At 47.6% G+C, this 19,983-nt stretch overlaps 1 protein-coding gene across 1 annotated transcript in view; it reads right to left on the bottom strand.

Moving 5' to 3' along the window:
- The window catches only part of DNAH9 (dynein axonemal heavy chain 9), a 198,131-nt gene that overhangs the window by 151,913 nt on the left and 26,235 nt on the right, over nucleotides 1-19,983 (bottom strand). Inside the window, 13 exon segments of the mRNA XM_066980302.1 lie at nucleotides 518-622; nucleotides 1,485-1,641; nucleotides 2,717-2,877; nucleotides 3,932-4,171; nucleotides 4,831-4,956; nucleotides 5,946-6,098; nucleotides 9,528-9,654; nucleotides 10,783-10,913; nucleotides 12,792-13,662; nucleotides 14,010-14,176; nucleotides 16,134-16,356; nucleotides 18,218-18,642; nucleotides 18,724-18,920. Of these exon segments, the coding sequence (XP_066836403.1) occupies nucleotides 518-622; nucleotides 1,485-1,641; nucleotides 2,717-2,877; nucleotides 3,932-4,171; nucleotides 4,831-4,956; nucleotides 5,946-6,098; nucleotides 9,528-9,654; nucleotides 10,783-10,913; nucleotides 12,792-13,662; nucleotides 14,010-14,176; nucleotides 16,134-16,356; nucleotides 18,218-18,642; nucleotides 18,724-18,920 (3,083 nt within the window).

Genomic DNA, 19,983 nt, shown 5'->3' with positions numbered 1-19,983 from the left:
TTGTTACATGATTCACAAGTTGTGCCTGACTGAAGGCCATAAGTAACCCCCAGGAAGTCCAGAAGATCATGGATTAGTCCCAAACATCCCCCTCTCCTCCATGAAAATTATTCCCTGCATGGCAGACTGAGTAGCCATAACACAGTTCTCCCCCCTGAAATGATGTGCTACAACTATGTCACAGCACGTTAATGATACGAGTGTCTTCCTCAGGAAGACTACGTAGAGAGCCACAGTGCATACTGATCTGGAAAAAGGTGCTATAAAGAAATGCCTCAACACAAATGCTGTAACTGCAGGAAGGAGAAGAAGCAACAAAAATGTTTTCAGCATATTACTGCTACATTTTGTCAGTGCTGTAATATTCATGTGATTAATCTTGGGATATAATCCCTCACCTGCCTACACACCGAACTGTGAAACCAGCAAAATGCACTTTCCATATTTACTCTCACTGTGAAGAGTACAACGTGGCTCTGTCTTGTTTGTGGTTTTTTATGAGCATTTCTCCACTCACCTGTACAGCCACCACAGAAAGGACCTCAACTGAGATCCTGTTAAACTCATCAAAGCAGCCCCAGGCTCCCGTCTGGGAAAGGCCTTTGTAAATATTCCCACAAGACTGGAAAATAAAAATAAAATCAATATAAACTTACAAGAATGAAATTACAAATGGAAGCAACTCCGGGGGGGGGGGGGGGGGGGGGGGGGGAAGAGAAAAAAAAGATTTTATTTCCCAGCCTGTTTATTTATAGCAATTTACAGTCTATTGTGAGTATTTAGAAAAGTGCATGGAAACAGCAGGGACAACTCAATTATAATATTTATAGCTCTGCACAGTTTGCCACTTGATTTGCTAATTGCACTTTCTCAATATATCTGTGCACTAGCTTCATTTAAAGGTCACCTGTACTGAATTACTTATGGCCCTACTTCCTGGGAGAGCCCATAAGCTGAATAAAATATGATCTGAGGCTACCAAAATCACTGTACCATGCCAGACCAGCAGAGAGCAAAACTCAACCTGACGATCCAACCTTCTGCAGTGACTGAGGTTTCAGCAGGTTTTGCCTTTATTCTGGCAGAGAATCCTGAAAAAGCCAGGCCAGGTTCCTTCTGATGCCAGGAACATGATTGGGAGAAATGACCAGGGCCGAAGGAGCAGCACAGCCTCAGTCTCAACTGAACAGGCCAAAATTTTTGAAGCATTTCACATGAAAATTGAACTCCAAAAGGGAAGCGAAAGGTGTAATGAGGCAGAAATCACAGTTCAGGTTTCTGCCTCCCAAAGAACTGCATGCAAGTCTTAGAAAAGAAACGGGAAAAGAAGAAGGAGTTCAGTAGAAGGGAACATAGCAGAGATCTGAGGAGAGGTGGTGGACCAGAGTGATCTCAGTTGGATTACTCTCAGTCCTTAGGTTTCATCAGGCCCCAAACATCCCCAGCCCAACATCACAGCACTGTGGCCAAGGGGGTAGCAGTACCTTGTAGTCCATCTGCTCGGAGCAGTTAAACACGTACACCATGATGCCTAGGGCTCGCCCCAAATCTTTAGTAGTCTCTGTCTTGCCAGTGCCTGCAGGGCCTGCAGGTGCTCCGCTCATGGTCAGGTGCAGTGACTGTGTCAGGGTGATGTAACATCTTTCATAGCAAAAGGTGAAGGGAGAAAAGAACAAGACTGAGACTTCGTCCTACAGGTCACTGTTGGGGTGCAGAGCAATGGGACTGAGGCAGTGCACCCAGGAGATCGTTTGTTCTGCAAAGCAATACATGAGCAGAGTGCATGTGCAAGCTAAAGCTCCTCCTGTGTCACCTCTGCCTGGTTCTGTTTTCTCTAAGAGATACTCATCATCTTCCACCAGTCTGCTGATGGGTCTTCATGTCCAGACCTGAGCTTTCTTTGAAACCCTATAATGATCGTTGATATTGGGCATATCCCACATAGCATGGGAACAGGTTGGTTTTTTTGGAAGCCCTTCCTCTTGCTGTCCAGTGCTATCCAGCCCAGAGCATCCCATTCCCCATGACTTGCAGAAACCTGCTCGGACAGCCTAGGAATGGTCCCACCCAATGCTGCAGCAAGCCCCAAAGCTCCTCTGTCATGCTGATGGCAGACACCAGGGAGGTGCCCACACACAGTGTCTGTACTCCCTGTATAAGCCACAGAGCTGCAGTCAATATGGTCAAAACCTGACAATACACAGGGGCTTGGCTCAGCTGGTTAATATGGTTGGCCTGAGCCACCTGAGGTGCTCCCGGCCACCGAGATGTCACATAGGGTGGGAAGACGTGACACAGGGTCCCCAGAACACTTGAATGTTTCTGGATTGACAGCTGGAACACTGCAGAGCATCTCAAGTCACTCTAGGTGCCCCCATTGTGACAACTGAACCAAGCAGTAGGTGTCTACTTCAAGATGAGGAAAAAAAGTTTTCTAGAACCACCAACTAAATAGCGTGGACATCCCATGGAAAGGCAAACACCCACAGGTGAGCATCTTAATCTGTGAGATAATCCCACCCCAGTAACTGAGGCACAGATACCCCAGCAGGTACTACCATCAAATCACAGATCAGGTGAGAGTTAAAGCTCTGCCACCAGATTACTGGGACGTGGAGAAAGAACAAGAGGGATGCCGGTGTCAAAACTAAACCCATCCATGTTTGGCAACTGCGCCTGACTGCATGGCGAAGCCCAGTTGTGCCTGGGGACCTACCTGTCGGTCAGCGGAGTGATCACAAGCCGAGGGGTATTGCCAAGGTATTCGTAGGAGTAGAGGAACTGGGCGTCACAGATGTTGGCAAAGCAGTGACGCTCCTCATCCGACCATCTGTGCCGGAGCTGTGACAGCCAAACAAACGCCTGCGCGTTGTCCACCTGCAACGCAACCACAAGCACCATCACAGGAAGGCCAGGGATGCTGGGCATACATGACGTGGGTGCGAAAACAGTGACTGCAGTGAAGTTTTAATCGAGGACAGATTGGTCTTCACTGTGAAGCCAGGTGCAGTGAGAAACATCACCTGCCTATCTCCTACCAGAACAGGGGAAGAAACAAATCAGTGACCACATTGGTGGGAGAAGAAAAGAATACCCAAGCGAAAGAGCAGCACAGAAAGACTTCTGCAGAGGAGACTTAAGAAGCAGCAAGCCGTGAAGAGGATTTTATAAAGTAAACAGAGTAAGAGAAGGAGCAGAGGCTGTCTTGACAAGGAAGGGGCCGCAGACAGCACCAGGGAAACAGGCTGGGGACAGGAGACAAGGGCACCCATGGCCAGTGCTCTCTGCACAACTGGCAGTCAGGCCACCAGGAGACGGACAGTTTTACTGCAAACTGGGCCAAGGCACCACCAAGCCAAGCTGAGCCCCTGGAGCCAGAAGCTCTGTGAGCAGGCTGGCTGCCTCCAAGAGGACACATGGAGGTTGGGAGTGGAGCCAAAACCCAGTGCATGCAGGACCCCTTCCCATCCAGCTACAGGGCTAGACATTTGGTGCAAAAGGTGTGCAGGACAAAGGGAGACCTGTCCCTGTGGCCCCACACCAGATCAAGGAGGCTACAAAACAGAAAGCCTGAATGCTTTTTCTGACCTTTTAAATCTGTAACTGAGACCACATCCAGCAGCTTCTCAGCATGATGCCATTGCCTGCCAACATGTGCCTGGGCACAAGGGCCTAGGGCCACTCTCTCACTCCTGGTGTGAGTCTGTGGCAGTTACGAGCAGCCCCTCTGTGTTGCAGGGCCCTGATGCAGAGCAGCACTGCATGGCTGACAAGGGCTTTCTGCCTCCTCACCATAAACGCTGCCAAAGTAAAATCAGCCCTGTGTCTCCCACTGAGGCAGTGAGCTCAACGGCTTGTGGTTGGTCCATCTCTCCCTTAACCCCCACTCTAAATACTCAGACCAGGACCACGCTGAGCTGCAAACACAAACCTTCTGCGCTATCATCTTTGCCACCACATCCCGAGCGTGGACATCGATGGTGCATATGGTCATGATTTTCTGCCTGTCACCCTTGGAGAGCTGCCCAATCAGCATGGTTACAAGGGTGTTCAGCTGGGTCACTTGCTTCTTGTGATATTCCTTCATTGCATTCTCATAGCCTTCCTCCACCCTGGCAAAGGCAATCCCAACCTCAGTCGTCCACCAAATCTGGGTGCAGGAAAGAGCCACCTAGGGAAAGAGGCTGACTCAGTATCAGGGAAAACAGCAGAACTTCCTTACATTTGAGTGTCTAATCCATGGGGAGATCAAAGAAGTATCCATGACATGAAATTAAATATTTTTGATACAGTGTTCACAACAGACAGGACAACAGGGACCTGCCCTATGACATTCATTTAAAGCATATCAATGATACAGACATATTTAGCAGCTACTTATTTGTAAATGAGCACCTTTTGCGTGCCAGACACAGCACAGGAGGAAGAGCTGGAGACCACAAGGCTGCCAGAGGTGCAAGTGAGTGGCTCTTTCCTCTCATTAGACCTCACGATTCATTTTCCTGCTGCACCTTTTTCCTTTGCTGGGCATATAAACTTCTCTTTGACTCACAGGGTGAAGTAGGCACTGCCCAAGCCCATGAGATATGTAACCCGACCAAGTGTGTATTTTCCCTGCATGGGGATCAGCCTGGAAAATCCATCAGGAGATTGACAGGATAAAAGACAACTTAACTTCCATCCCTCCTGGACAGCACAGTGGAGACCAGGAACACCCCCACTCACAGCTAGAAGCCACTTCTATAAGATGGGAAGGGCAGAACTGAAGGGGAAGCCAAGAGCTGCCTTTCCCGTGCACCAGCCCGAGAAGAGGTGAACAGCAGCAGATACCTGGGCAGGGTAGTCAAAGAGCCACTGTTCCCTTGGCTTCTCCTCATAAGCTGATACAGCTTCTGTCATCTCATCTCTAACTGTAGCTCTCATGCTGTCCAGTACATGATTCAGCCAGACCTCAACCTGGAGAGGAGATTAAATCATAGTAACACATCTGCTCTTAAGCACTTTTGGCAATTAGTGAAGATACAGAATGGCACAAGCATCTCAACTCTTGAGTTAACCGTGCCTCAGCCTCATTCAGACTCAGTTGATTTAAATGACTCTGCTACTACAGGATTAGCATGTGTAGACTCTAATAATGACAGGCAGATTTTACTTGAACTCCAGCTATAGAAGAAACCAAAATGAACTCCACTGATGAGTGGAACATGCTGTTCCACCTCCAGGCCATGAAAAGAATCACACCTAGGACGTGGGCACAATCTCCCAGCAGCAGAAAAAGCTGCTGCTGAACTTGGGAACAAGATTCCGACTGAAATTAGTATTTCAAAGTCTAAGTCCTCCCAGAGAAGATAGTATAAATGCAGAGAGCTCCGTCACTGTGGAGTTCAGTGACTGATACACACTCCAGCTTCCTATAACAGTCCATGCAGAAAGGTGCAACTACAGGAACAGATTAGCTGAGCAATAATGGGATTCTTAAATTTCATACTTTAACTTATCCTATTAAGGAATGAAGATGAGGAAATAAGAAAAAAGCCTACTCTTTCAAAAGATGCCCATGCAGAGGTACTTTGGAATAGCTTAATCTATTTTCAATATGTAGCCATTCCCTTATTGAGTAAATTTGTAATAAGCTGTAAGAATAGCATTCAAAGTGTCTTACAAATTTTAAAATAAATAAATAAATACTATCTGGAAAAAGGCCCCAGCTCGTGCTACCACTGTGGACTGCAATGCCTATGCCTCACTTCAGCTAGGACCTAACCACAGTGAGACCAAGGGCTGTAGAGTAAGAAGGAGTTAAGTCACACAACCACCTCTTCCAGCCTTTCTCTCATAAAGGAAGAGTAGCGAAGTTCTACCCCATCTTGGCGACAGAAGTCCAAACAAGGGGCAGGAGAGCAGACCCCACCAGACAGTTCTGATGCACAAGGTTTGCTTCTGACCTGCCCGCTGCAGTCACAGTGTTCGCTGAAGCTGACATATTCCTCCTCTCTGCTGTACATTCCCAGGCCAATCTTGGTTGGCTTTTGCTCAGAGTCCAGCTGGAATTTCATCTTGGCCAGGTTGTCAAAGAGTTTGGAAAGATGACGTTGTACCTGCAAAAGGAATTGTATAAATAAAGTGATCAAGACAGGACAAGCAGAATGGCCACCACCATATACACTTCACAAGCGGAGTCATACTCGAAAAGCATGCTCTTGGATGTCTCGGTAGGACCACAACTTTTCATGCATGGCCAGGGTCGCAAGCCTCTTGTCCCTCCTAACACTTACATCTATTTCTACTTGATTTAGTAAGCAGACGTGCCTTAATAAAACACATTTTTCCATTGAGAAATATCCCATTCAGGGTAAAAGCACAGAAGAAAAACATTCAAAACACTACATGACCTCCTAGCACCCATTTCCCTACAATGTAATGATGAGAGGTCCACAGTCATTGCTCTACCTCTTCTCAGTCTCAGCATATTGGGGAGTTTTCTTTGCTGTGAAGCTCCCTATTTTCTCACTACTAGAAATCAATATTATGCTAATGAAAAGCCTTGAGTTTTTCTCAATGGAAATAAAAAAGACCTTTACTTCTGGACAAGACCCATGATAAACAGCTCAACAGCCCATACCTTCTACGAAATCCCCATCGCGACCAAAAGAGCTCTTCCAGAAGGAAAAGAATAATTGAACCCTGTTCTGTTCACACCTGGTTAAGTTTGAAAAGTCATCGGGGAGGGGCCAGAATTGCTGCTGTAGGCTTACAGCATCAGCACTTGCCTTCTGGGAGCTGAGCAGATCACCAGCGCTTCTTCCAGGTCACTAGCCAAGTAAATCGCTGCGTGTCACACACCGCTGCCAACATAGGCAGGCTTCTCCCAGGGCTGTTGTTCTCCCAGCAAGGGTCAGCCCACAAAGCAGTCCCAGAGAGGAGATGCCTCTCTCAAGGACAGCCAGGGATGGGGAGATGGAGCCCAGGCAAACTCCCACAGGTGGGATGAGATGAGAACAGCCTGAGATACCTGGTGTGCTGAAGCCTAATGTGCCGATGCTTTCAAAGAAAGATGGGTGGACTTATCCATTTAATTCTGACTCCCTTAGTCACAAGAAGTTACAGCACTCCCTCTCACAAGCTGCAGGCTGACATATCTCAGTATTCTTCTTATGCATTTTCAAGCAGGGACAAATCCTGAGTGCTGAGTACTTCCAAGAAGAAACTGCCACTCAGTATCTCCCAAGATAAACATCTCTACTTTCAAATCTTAAATAAACCACAGAAAACTTTTCTTACGTCTAGAAGTTTCTGCTCACACATCCCCACTATGCACTCCCATACCCTGGTCAGCCTGCACAGCTTCGGGCATACTCCAGCACTTGGTATAATCCTGCCACAGGAGTCCTGAATACACCTGAATCCACACAAGTTCAATATCCAGTTCAAGAGAATAATAGCATTATGTATTTAATCCTCCTTTAGGAATGATCAGACTTTGAAACTACAGTGGAAAGGCTGAGAGTGTATCCATGTATGATCCTACTTGACATTTACTTTGATTTTATTGCAAATAGATTCAAATAACAGAGAAAACACCAGGAATTTCTTCTTACCCCATGGAGCATTTTGACATGGTATCTTTTGTTTCCTGCATTTTTTTTCCTCTCCATTTTAAGCATCAATCAACTATGTATTTGTGATGCTCTGAGGGCTGAAATTACCCGGCAGCAGAGGCAGATAATAAGCAGTGGTAAAGGTGAGCGATAAATAACATTTCCAAATGCATGTACAGACCCCTGCTCTGTGCATACATTCACATTCCTAATTAGATGGAAAGCTTAGAGAAGGTGAGATTATCCACTACTGAAGGATGGAATAAAGTATTTATTTCCTATTCAACAGTCTTCATTTGCTGCAAACATTTTGATCAGTTTGATAAACCAAACAAAAAAATATTTGGGACAAATAATGCATCCCAAGCGAGGCCAGACAGAACGCAGCACTACCACACAAAGTAGCTGAAGCTTCCTGACAGCGGCTCCCATAGCACTAATAATTAACCCTAACGTCACTATGCTCTGTATGGAGAAACTTCTGCAGAACTTCTCGGGACTGAATCCTCTGAACTATGCCCACTGTGGGAGAGGAGGAGTCTGTGCTTATCTGGGGAAGGCTGGGAAGAACACAGGCAGGTCATTTCCTAAGGTTAATACAAGTTCTTCCACAGGCTGATCCAGAAACCAGCCAAAGTTTGACAGGAGGAATGGTGCATTGCAAGTGACTTCCCCATACCTGGCATTCAGGCAGCATCCCCAAGAACCCAGACTGGAGGAGATAAGCTGCCTCGGTCAGTAAGACCAGAACTCCAGCACGGGAGGTCAGACACCACACCTGCACCCTGAGGCGTGCAGGGAGGGACAGCAACCCAGGAGTTCTATTTGCTGGCCTTGGCCATGGCCACTCACTGTTCAGCCACCAGCTGTCTTGCCTCTTTGGCTTCATGCTCCTCCCTTCACCTCTAATGAGGACACCCCAAAAGGCCTTTGCACCAGGGAAACGAAGAAGTGGCTGAATAGCGAACGCCTTCTCAGCCTGAAAAAGGGACCTCTCCGGGATGGCAGTAGCTGTCAACATTTCCACATCTGAATGCCCAGACTGCAGCTCTTTCAACAGCAGTTGAAGGGTGGCATCCCAGGTTCAAAGTCCAAGGTCAGCAACAAGTTTTGGCTGAGATCTTCAGGGACAAGGGTTTCTTCTAAGCTCACCATATCCCAGCACAAACAAAAACAATGGTTTTGCATCATCAGAAACATTGACAAGCTCTGCTGTGTGCATTGCTTTCAGAACAACCCACAAGTATCACCAGGGCTACATCAGACAACACAGTGTGCATTGACTTTCAGACAATCACAGAATATCCTGAGTTGGGAGGGACACACAAGCATTGACTCCAACTACTGGCTCCACACAGAAGCACCCAAGAAACAACTCCTATGCCTGAGAGTGTTGTCCAAACACTTCTTGAACTCCTGCAGGCTTGGTGCTGTGACCTCTACCCTGGGGAGCCTGTCCAAGTGCCCGACCACCTCTGGGTGCAGAACCTTTCCCTAACCCCCAGCCTGACCCTCCCCTGTCCCAGCCCCATGCCGTTCCCTCGGGTCCTGTCGCTGTCCCCAGAGAGCAGAGCTCAGCGCCTGCCCCTCCGCTCCCTGTGAGGGAGCTGCAGGCCGCCATGAGGCCTCCCCTCGGCCTGCTCTGCTCTGGGCTGAACAAACCCAGGGACCTCAGCCGCTCCTCATACATCCTCCCCTCTAGACCCCTCGTCATCTTCGTAGCCCTCCTTTGGACACTCTCATACAGTTTTATGCCTTTCTTATACGACAGATGACAGCTAGCTGTGAAATAATTATTGTTTAAACAAGTGAGGCGGGGTTAGGAAAAGCACTCAAAGAAAGGATAAGCTACAAGTTCCAGGACAGTGTCTTCCACTGTAACACTACTGGCAGTTGGAAAATGCAAAGGTGACACAGAGCAAGGCTTACCAGCTGTGGGTTGGTGCCATTGGAAAGAATATCCAATAAATCTGCAGAAGAAATGAAGTAAAATCTGGGAAAGGCCAACCTCTTCATGTCCAAATATTCAGCCAAAGCCTTCTCACATAGAGACAGCCTGAAGAAACAAAGCAGATGAACAAAGCCCAGGACAGGCAGATAAATATCCCTTTGTGTTTCACACTGCAGTTTAGGTTGTCAAGCAGATTCTCCCCTCCCATGGAGAACTGCAAACATGAGCTGAACCTGTGGCCTGGTCCTCTAAAGCATTTCCTGAACAAGACATCATAGCACATGGAAACTCACAGACCTCTCTCTGCTCCCAACGGTCAAACAGCCTAGGAGCCAGAGGAGCCTCATAAAAAAGCAAAAAACAAAAGTGGAAGAAGCTGGAAAGGGTTTGCAGTCTGACTCGCTGTTTTAGACAAGCTCCTAATTTCCACAGGTGATTTCACACTGGGATGAAAGTTTCTATAACTGTTTTTATTCTAACAAGCTGTATTTTAAAGTCTTATTCAAACCTAGTCAGCTTTTTGTATTCATGAAGCCTGAAAGAAAATTTGTTTGCTCCAACCTAAAATAAATCTTTCAGTGTTTACATGCTAAACTGCTGCTGAGCTTACAAACTTCATAAATAACATGCAGCTAGTCCTCTGTGAGGAGCACTGGCTTTATCTGATTAAAAAAGAAAAAGCTTTGTTTTAGGAGGGTAGTTATTACCGACAAAATAGCTATCATATTAAGCTTTCAGTGTGTTCCGGGCAGACTAGCTCATATGTTAAGTGAGAAGTGTATCCATCTCAGGACAGAAAGGTCTTTTTCAGGGAGTCTAGCTATACCATGTGCCAAGGGTATACATGCAGAGATAATTTTGTAAATTAAAGAACATGGGCTCAGCTCTGCTGCAGATATTCCTGCCTGGACTGCTAAGTAGATATTTAAGACATTGTTTTTGGGGTGGCAGTAAGGCCATGTGTTATTCAAACCTGCTGTATGCCTACCTTTGTATGTGTGCAAATCAATACGCTGGATGAGAATTTGCATGTACACAAAGCCAGACTCCACTATGGGGGCTTCAACGTGATGGATCACAAATGAAAGGACTCAAGAAAGATCAGAAGTGCTGCAACTTGTGAATGCAAACGACGCTGCACAGTCTAAGAAGAAAGCCTCAGAGCACAGGTTAAACTAACTTTAGAGCTGATCCCAGTCTCTGAGAAAAACCTGGGACTGAAGTTCTACCTACCTACTCTGAACGTCCTCCAGTTGTTGGGACAGACCTGGTTTGTTGGTGGCCTCAACTACATTTGGGGTTTTCTGAGCTTCATAGGCCAATTCTTTAAAATCAACATCAATACCTTCGAAGCGTTTGGAGTCCTAAAAAGCAACACAGAAGGACATACGGTAAAACACAAGTTTTGTGTTAGAAGATCCCATCCTCTAGGTACTGTCTTTGCGCTGAAGGGAGATTCTCCCAGAGTCCCTCCTGCCCAGTGCAGAAAGGGTCCCCTCCACCATTTCAGAAGGGCTCTTCCACTCACGTACCCAAAACAAGTCTCCGATCAGACACTCGCCTTCTTGTTGCTATATCCCCAAGGGGTCGTGGATAAAGTGATTGTGCAGAAGTCAGTGCTTAGGATCAACCATTTTCATGGGGTTGAATTCCCCTTTGAATGTCTGCTCACAACAATTCTTCTCATATGTTCAGATAACATATCAAGCTTCCCTGGCCGTAGCAGCAAGAGACCCTGCCACAAGGGAAAGGCTACTGACTTCGTGGATGTTTACTCTTCCCCTCCTGGCACAGCGTAGGAGCCCCACTGCCCACCTCTGAAATGGAGATGGTGACTCTTGCAGAGCAGAGCCCTTCCTTGCCTTGAGCAGGGCCATGGAAACCCCATGCTGGCAGCAGAGGAACACACTGACGAATATGCTCCATGCCTAGTGGGGACCCTGAATTTTTGGAGTTTAACAGTGAGGAATAAGTAAAGCTATGTTCAAAATGTTTCTGCTCTTCCCTTTCTCCCAAATCAGGCCACAAAAGAACTCCAAGCTTTCTTGGTAGCACTTCCGTGCTAACCTGTGTTCAGCCCTGGTAGCAAAGCCCTGGCTGGAGGGTTGAGCCCTCCACACAAGCCACGCAGGAGGCTCCAGACACGCATCCCATGCCCCGCTGGCACACTGTCGCCAAGCCCCAGCTGCATCCTGAGGGTGTTCAGCCTCCAGAGACACTGAGTTCCACCCTTTCTTCTAGAGAAGGGAAGAGGCTGCTGACCTGTGCCACCTGCCAGGTGGGTATTGAGTTGCAGACAGCTGCCCAGTAGGATGCAGATTTAAATTGTGAAGCAATTTCATACATATCATCAGATAGCTGTTGGATATTAACAGCTTGCTGACACATGGCACAGCCTTCACGGCTCTGATTTTTAGGACCTGTCTATACCACCCAGTAAGCACAGTGCACCCAAAGCAGTGAGAGGGACATTCCATGCAGACCAGGGCAAAGGGATGGAGACAAGGGATGGAGACACATTATCAGGGTGTCACTGGGCTGTGCACACCCTGTCTTAGGCTGCAGTCCCCGGGCTCCACCCAAGACCTGACAGCGCACACGGATGGAGACGGTGGGAACATGGTCACCTGCAGCTCACTCAAAGGCAGATCCCTCAGCATGGATGCAAATGGTCCTGCAGGGCCAAAAAACAGCTTGGAGGATTTTCTCAAAGGAACCTGGTGTAAGGCTAGAAGATGGACTCCTAAAGACACCTCCAAGGAGGTGACCAGCTGCTGAAGCAGGACAGGTAGAGAGAACTGCTGCTGCCCCCTGCGCAAGCACTAACGGCATGGAAGGGGATGCTGCCAGAGCTGCTTGGCTCAGCTCTGTTTTGAGGACTCGCAACATTTGCATCATTACCCCAGTCCCCTCCCCTCCAAGCAAACAGGAAACCTGCCCGCAGCACTGAACAAAGCCAGCAGCCTTGCACTCAGTCTCCAGGAACTCCGTATTTGCTACACAGCAGTGGAGAGAAGAAAATCAGCTTCTCCGTGTGGCTTAGACAACACACAATAAAAAAACATCCCCGTGCAGCACTAGGGAAACTACTACAGCACTACAGGAGTCTCTGGAAACAGGGAGGCAGCAGGTGAAAAGTCCCACTTTGGGGAACACAGCATTATAGATAACCCCATTTCACGCAGTGGAGGATCTCCTTCAACCCCTTACAAAGGGAAGAAATGGGACTTGGGCTTTCTTACCTCAGGAAGCTGTGTCCGTATATCTTCTGAGCCTATGAATATGCTCTCCAAGTGACACCACGTACGCTGCACTTCAAACCAGAGAGAAATGACAGAGTCCGCAGTAGACAGCTTCCTCTGCCATGCAGACACTTCCTCCAAGAAAAAAGCAATATATTTGGATGTCATTAAATTCTGCAGCTGCACCTGGTTATCTTCTAAAGTTTCAATGAGTTCCTCGTCCGACTTCAGCAATGGAATGTTCGTCCGTGAGTGATGCTCATACTGAAACTCCATGGTGCTCCATGTCATTTTTAGCTCCTTCAGGACCTTCTCCATACTCATTTCCCTCACTGCTTTGTCCACAATTCCACGAACCTCATCCTCAAAGTTATGCAGGTTGAGCTTCAGGAGATCAGCCAGCATGGTGTCTGAGTCCATCACAAACTTCACGCCTGTCACCTGCATCAGTTGATTCCAGTGTCTCTCTCTAATAGCGGGATTTTGAAGTTCTGCCACAGCTTTTAGGGCCGTCAGCATGTTCTTCACCCTGCTGTCCAGCCCAGTGAAAGCATCCCATGCCCTCATTTCCTTATCCAAATTCCGAATCTCTCTTGCAAACTTTCTGCACTCAAGATCCATGTTTTCCACATTAATATCCACCCATTTGGTGGTCTGCCAGTCATCAAGGCTAGTATTCACAACGGAGATCACATCCCAGAGCTCTTTGAGAAGACGTATCTCCTTTCTGCACTGCTTCAGTTGTTTATAATCTGGCACCATGACTTCAAACAGACCAGCTGATTCATATATCGAGGTCATGGCTGACTCCATTTGTTTAATCTCAATGTTCTTTGCATCCAGCAGTTGATAAGGCTTTTCGGTGTCAAACCTAAAAAGAAATGTTATTGTATCAACTTCTAAAGAAAACATAAAACAAATGGTGCCTCCAAGAGACAAAGCAGAGATGAAACGTCTGTAGCACATGCCGATGGTGCTTCCACATAACGGTACTGATGCCACCTTAAAGCATTATTGCACACTCAGCATCTAAATCCAATCTTTTGCTAACTCTGGACAGTGTTCCCAGCAACACAAAACCCCAGGTATAACAGATACAACACTGTGAGAAGGTAGGAAGTGTATGCAAAGGCTACGACACATGTCCTCAGGACACTCAGAGATGACCCATCAAGCTTTTTTCCTTGGGGCTTCTGTGATGCTATAATTTGCCTGTACCTGAATGGTGCTTCTTTCCGAAATCGCTCTCTGAATCTGTGCTGCTCAACATCAAACGCTGCACAGCTCTTGCGCAGAGCTGTCATTTCGTTTGCCTGCAAAGGAGCCACATGCTGCTTCACAGCTACTGCCAGCTTCTTTATATTGTTCCATTTTTCTGGCAGCTCCTGCAAGCAAAATTTAAATGCTGGTAGGATGTATTTGAAACCTGATAGAAGACATATCTGATCTGTTTATGGATAATCACAGAACAGGAAAAGCAACAGACTCTGCATCTTACATTGTAAGGAAGTTTTCCCAAGATATGAAAGCTAAACACACAATTGGGGATAACACCACATATTCACAATCTTGAAGAATAATGAAGACTGACACCTTAAAGCCAACTGCTTGGATTATAAAACTATTTTCAGTAATTTCAAACTAAAAAAAAGGGCTCCCACAGTAAATTCTGTGCTCCCACAATGGTTCAACACTTGAGAAAGCAGTGATGCTAACATTGATGCTATCGCTGAGTCCAGCAGGATCTGGAGACTGTTGAGAGTGACTAAAGGCAGGAGGATGGGCTGTGTATGCCAGCTCATCAAATCAGCCACATTTTCAGAGCTAATTAAGAAGCAGAACTCTGGGGCAAATCCCTCCAACTTATGCGTATAAAACCAGTACTAAATAGGACTGGTTTCTTTCCCGGGTCTGCAGCCAAGCTGCAGGCATACACCACTGCTGACAAACCACCTGCTGCACCTGGGATTTCTTTCTAGAGGGGATTTACTTCTCCTCACTAGGCTTTTGGGCCATATCCTCAGCCCTGACACTTGCTAAAGGCTCTGCTGTCCCTAAATGCCAATGCTTTGCTCTTGGAGACTCCACTTCCCCACATGGTTTACCAGCCTACAGCAAAGACTTTGGGTTTCTTTTCGTTCTAGACCACAACTGAGAAGATTAACAGAGACCCACCAACACTATGGAAAGAAGTAAAATAACCTAGAAGCAGCTCTGAGGCAGCAGAGATGGCCATGGAGTGGCCAGTCCCTCGTAAGGGGTCTCCTTCTGGTACTCCGCATTCCAGCCTCAACAGAAATCTCTACGGGTGAGCCACATGAACAAGGCAGGGCACACATGGAGCTGCTTCCTTGTCCTTCTCATCCAGACTACCAGCTCCAGCTCATCCGTGCCCCTGGCCATGGAGGGAGCGGTACTGAGAAGAACTTCCCTCTGTTTGTCCCACCCCATATGGAAGCAAATCAGGCACTCAGCTACGTGTTGCTGGCACTTGACAGAAAAAAAAAAAAAATTATTTTGTTATCACCTGCATCTGAAGGGAAAAGCAGAAAACCAGGGAACTGCTAAACCCCCCAGCTGCCATCCAAGCCTGCAGCAGAGCCTCTGCTGCACAGGTGCACAAGGCAGCAACATCTCCCAGAAAGGCCCTGCTTTCATTCTTGGATCCTGCCCAGACCCCTCTGCCCACAGCACTCAGTGACTACAGGGTATCCATCAGCACGTACCCGTGCACTTCTCCACTGTAACATTGTCTTGGGTGTTTCCCAGCACTCGTCCCCCATCTCACGGTCCCCTTCACTGACGCAAAAGGAATTCCCACAAGAAAACTGATTCATCAGAGCCAGATCTGGAAATGTGTCAAAATACTTCCAGAACCTGTTCCTGGTTACGTCCTCTGATTCAAGAAGATTTGGTGCTGCAGATCCAGTGGAGGACGGAAGTCCTCTGAGAACACAACTCCTCTGCCAACATTATCCTCCCCATCTCCACAGTTGCCAAGAACTGGCTTATTTAAAAATAATTATAATTCAACCTAATTAACAGATGTATTTGAAAATGCATTAATTTTTTCAAAAGTAATCGCTGGGAGTTGGAGCAGGCAATTCTATGTTTTTCATACATAACAAAAGGCTTAATCTCTGCTTTAAAAGAAAATCTCAATATAACTCCAAAATGTAGAGCTATTAAGGCACATCCCACAATAGCAAAACACTATCCACTGAGGCCCTCTAATGACTGGGAGTGGGGTCAAATATTCCTGCAATATTCCTCTTAGACTCACAAGGTCTTTGACATCTGCTCCTTGGCAAATTTGCGTGTCCACCACAAGTTTTTACCCACCTCTAGTTGCTTATAGACTTCCTCGGGCAGCTGTTGCTCGTAAGTCTTCAGCAGTTCGATGGTTTGCTTCAGGGGCTCAAACATGGCATCAGTGACACTGTGCCTTTCTTTAACAGCCATGAGATGACCCATAATCTCCACCAAGCCATCATAATCTCCTTTCTCAACCTTTTTGCTCAACCCTCTATCGGCAATTTTTATGAACTCTTCAAGGTCGTTCAAGCTATGTAATACAAAGCAGGAAAACACACAATGACGGGGAGTTCGGGAAAGTTTCCGTACCAGTTTCACCCGGTTCTTAATCTCATCCACTAATGGGCATAATGAACAGAGGCATGATGGGCTCCTGGATCATTGGTCTTTCCTAGCACTGCCACTCTTCTGTTCTCTCAACATTTTTAAGTGCCTGCTTAAATTCTGTGGATGTTGCTGGGTGAATATGTATCCTTAAATTCTTCACCTAATAAAGACTAAACTGCTGAGTCAAGGATTCTTAGCAAGAACCCCTAATTGCTTATTTTTAAAGTTACATAAATGCTCTTTGCATAGAAGTTACCTATCAGAATCATGGTCCTGAAAGAACATTTTTACTGGGCTTACATGGCAAGGGTTTGATAGCAGGGAGACTGCAGGGGGGGACCTCTGTCAGCAGAGCCCAGCAGCTGCCCCATGTCAGATCAGAGCCAGCTCCAGCTGGCTCCAAAAGGGACCTGCCACTGGCCAGAGCTGAGCCACGAGCCAAGCTGAGCCAAGTCCACCCCCGGCCTGTGGAGAGGCCCCCGGTGGAGCAGGCTGTCCCCCTGCACCCATGGGTCCCACACGGAGCAGATCTCCACGCTGCGGCCCGTGGAGGAGCCCCCGGTGGAGCAGGTGGATGTGGCCTGGAGGAGGCCGCGGCCTGTGGAGAGCCCCCGCAGGAGCAGGCCCCGGGCCGGAGCTGCAGCCCGTGGAGAGGAGCCCACGCAGGAGCAGGGGGTCTGGTGGGAGCTGCCACCCATGGAGGACCCATGTTGGAGCAGTTTGCTCCTGGGGGATGGACCCCGTGGTACAGAGCTGTGTTGGAGCAGTTCTTGAGGTGCTGCTGCCTGTGAGCAGCCGCCGCAGGCTCAGTTCTGGAAGGACGGCATCCTGTGGGAGGGACCCTGCGTGGAGCAGGGGCAGAGAGAGGATGAAGGAGCAGCACAGACAAAGTGTCATGGACTGACCGCAGCCCCCTTTCCCCGTTCATCTGTGCTGCCCAGGTGGAGGATGTAGAAGAGGGTGGATGAGGGGAAGGTGTTCATAGTTTGCTTGTAGTTTCACACTACTCTAGCTTGTTAGTAATTAGGTAATAAATTTCATTAATCTCCCTATGTTCTGTTTGTTTTGCCCATGGCAATAATTGGCGAGCAAACTCCCTGTCCTTATTTCAACCCCTGAGCCCTTTTCCATTGTATTTTTTCCTCCCTCTTCCTTTAAGGAGGGAGAGAGCGCTTGTGGCGGTGTTTAGCTATCCTTCAGGATGAAACCACCACAACAGAAGAGGTCATACCATACACCAAATGCAACAATCTTTACTACTGCACATCTGTAAATACTTCTTTGTAAGCAATGCAAGACCTACGGTATCCTTCAGTTGCAACTACTCAAATATATCACCTGATGCATCATCTGGCACAAAGCTGGTGACAGAGCAGCTATTCAGAGCAGGGAAACCATTACTTTAAAACTTGTTTCCAAAACTCCCCCTTTTTGTGACTTTCAAACTACCTCCCCATGACTACTAGATTAGATAGGTTGGATCAGGAGAAATGGATAAACAGACATACTACCTAAAACCACACAGTACGTCCCAGGAGAGTCCGCTTGTGGGATGTTACTGGTACCAAGTCCACATAACTCTTTCACTTTTACCCACTCAGTTCCCAGCAGAGACCAGGGGACAGAAGATGCAGGGGATGTGATGGAGTTTGTATGCAGTATGGGCCCCCTACCCTTGCTCCTGTATTTGTTATCAGTGTGAAATGATAAAGCCCAGTCAAGACAAGAGAGACGCGGTTCAATCAGTGCAGGTCCTGGGGAGGGGAGGCAGGAACGGCTTTTACCTGTGTGTGACGTGGTCAATGAGATGCTGCTTGAATACCAAACTCCACCTTTTTATTACATTCAGCAAGGATGCCTTGATAGGTCGAGCATCAACTTTTAACCAGCTCTGGAAGATGCTGATGGGCTCGATGCGATTCACCTCCTCATAAATCTTCTCATAGGAGTCAATCTGCTCTTTGAACTGCTGAAGCGTGGGAGGTGTCTCAGGGATCCCATCCTCTGCATGAGCCTCAATTTCTCCAGCAGTGAGGATGTGTCCGTAGAGAAGGAACTGGCGGAAGAACTCCTTTCTGTCATCACCGTAGAGGTAAGAGTAGTGGTCGAAGGCATTACGGTAATCGCAGCAGGCTGCCATCACAGCTTGCACGCGACCCATCAGGTCATGGCGCATGTCAGCCAGATCAGCCATGTCCTCCATGTCAGCCTAGGAGAGAAGAAGAGAGCTCAGTAACAGCGGCGCCTCCGTGCTGTCACGAGGTACGAGGAAGCTCCACAGCCACCAGACCTGGTAGTGGGGGAAGCCACTGTGCTTGGCCAGCCTGGGCACCAGCGATGAGATCCGGTAGATGTCATTGAGAAGACCTTCCACCATGTCATAGAAGCCATCATTTGTGCCAGGGTCCAGGGAGGGACGAAAAATCACATCCGGGATCACTAAATCCAGCTGCACCTCAAACACAGGAGCAAGCCCTGCCTTGGGATCTGATAAGGAAGACCAGAGACATCAGCATCTTTTTCAAGCGGAGAAAAATGATCTTGAGCCACCACTAACATCCACCACAAAGCACACAGTGTGCCCCATAAGGACACAGGCAGATGTGATCGCAGACACCTGCTCACTGGGTCCTGTGATATTATGCCTGCAAACAGCCCAGAGGAGATGCTGGAAAACTAGCTGATGTTCTAGCACCTACAGAAGATCAGACTGGAGAACAGATGAGACAAAAATGATTTACGAACTGGAAAAAATGTTGTGGAGTGAAGCCTTAAAGAGACCAGGCTCTTTAGCTAATCAAAAGGGAGTTTGAGAGCTGAACAATTACAGTGCATAAGTACTTGCATAGGAGAAAAACATCAGAAACCCAAGAGGCACTTTAGTTTATTGGAAAAAGACATGGAAAACACAGCAACAGGAAAATGAAGCCAAATTCAAATGTGAAGTTATGTGCATGCTGGTGACGAACTTGATTCAATTCTCCAACTCAGTGTGTCTTCACATCCAAGAGGGAAGCATTTCTGGGATGTGCTTTAGCCAAACACAAGCTGCTCACAGCAGAGTTAGCATACCTCCACAGTGGCCTTAGGCAGGAGATCTGATACAGGTGACTCCTGAACCCACCTGATCTCTTCATTGGACTGATGCTGGGAGACTGAGTTTTTCTTCCATGCCTTTCATTAGCAGAACCAGCTCATAAGACTGACCACAAATGGAAGATGGTAAAACCCTGATGCTTTGTGCATGGGAAGGCAGGAGATGGGTGATGTCCAAGCTGTAGTACAGACTTGGGATGACTCCTCAATTTTGCCTGTCCAATCCCTGCAAATGGTGCATTGTCCTCTCCATCCCTCCCCCCTGTGACCAGGAGACCCACCCTGCCTGGAGGCTGCCCCAGTGCTTGCTATTGACAGTACAAGAGGCACAGTAAAAACTCAGGAAGAAAAGAGCAACTCCTAGACACAAGGGAGAGCGCAGAACAGAAACAAGTAATAGAGAACTGACTCCTGCAATGCTTCTTCCTCCAGCTCCATTCAGTGCACCCCACCT

The sequence above is a fragment of the Anser cygnoides genome, chromosome 19, assembly GCF_040182565.1.
Source record: "Anser cygnoides isolate HZ-2024a breed goose chromosome 19, Taihu_goose_T2T_genome, whole genome shotgun sequence".
Classification (NCBI taxonomy): Eukaryota; Metazoa; Chordata; class Aves; order Anseriformes; family Anatidae; genus Anser; species Anser cygnoides.
This window is presented reverse-complemented; position numbering and strand designations above follow the sequence as displayed.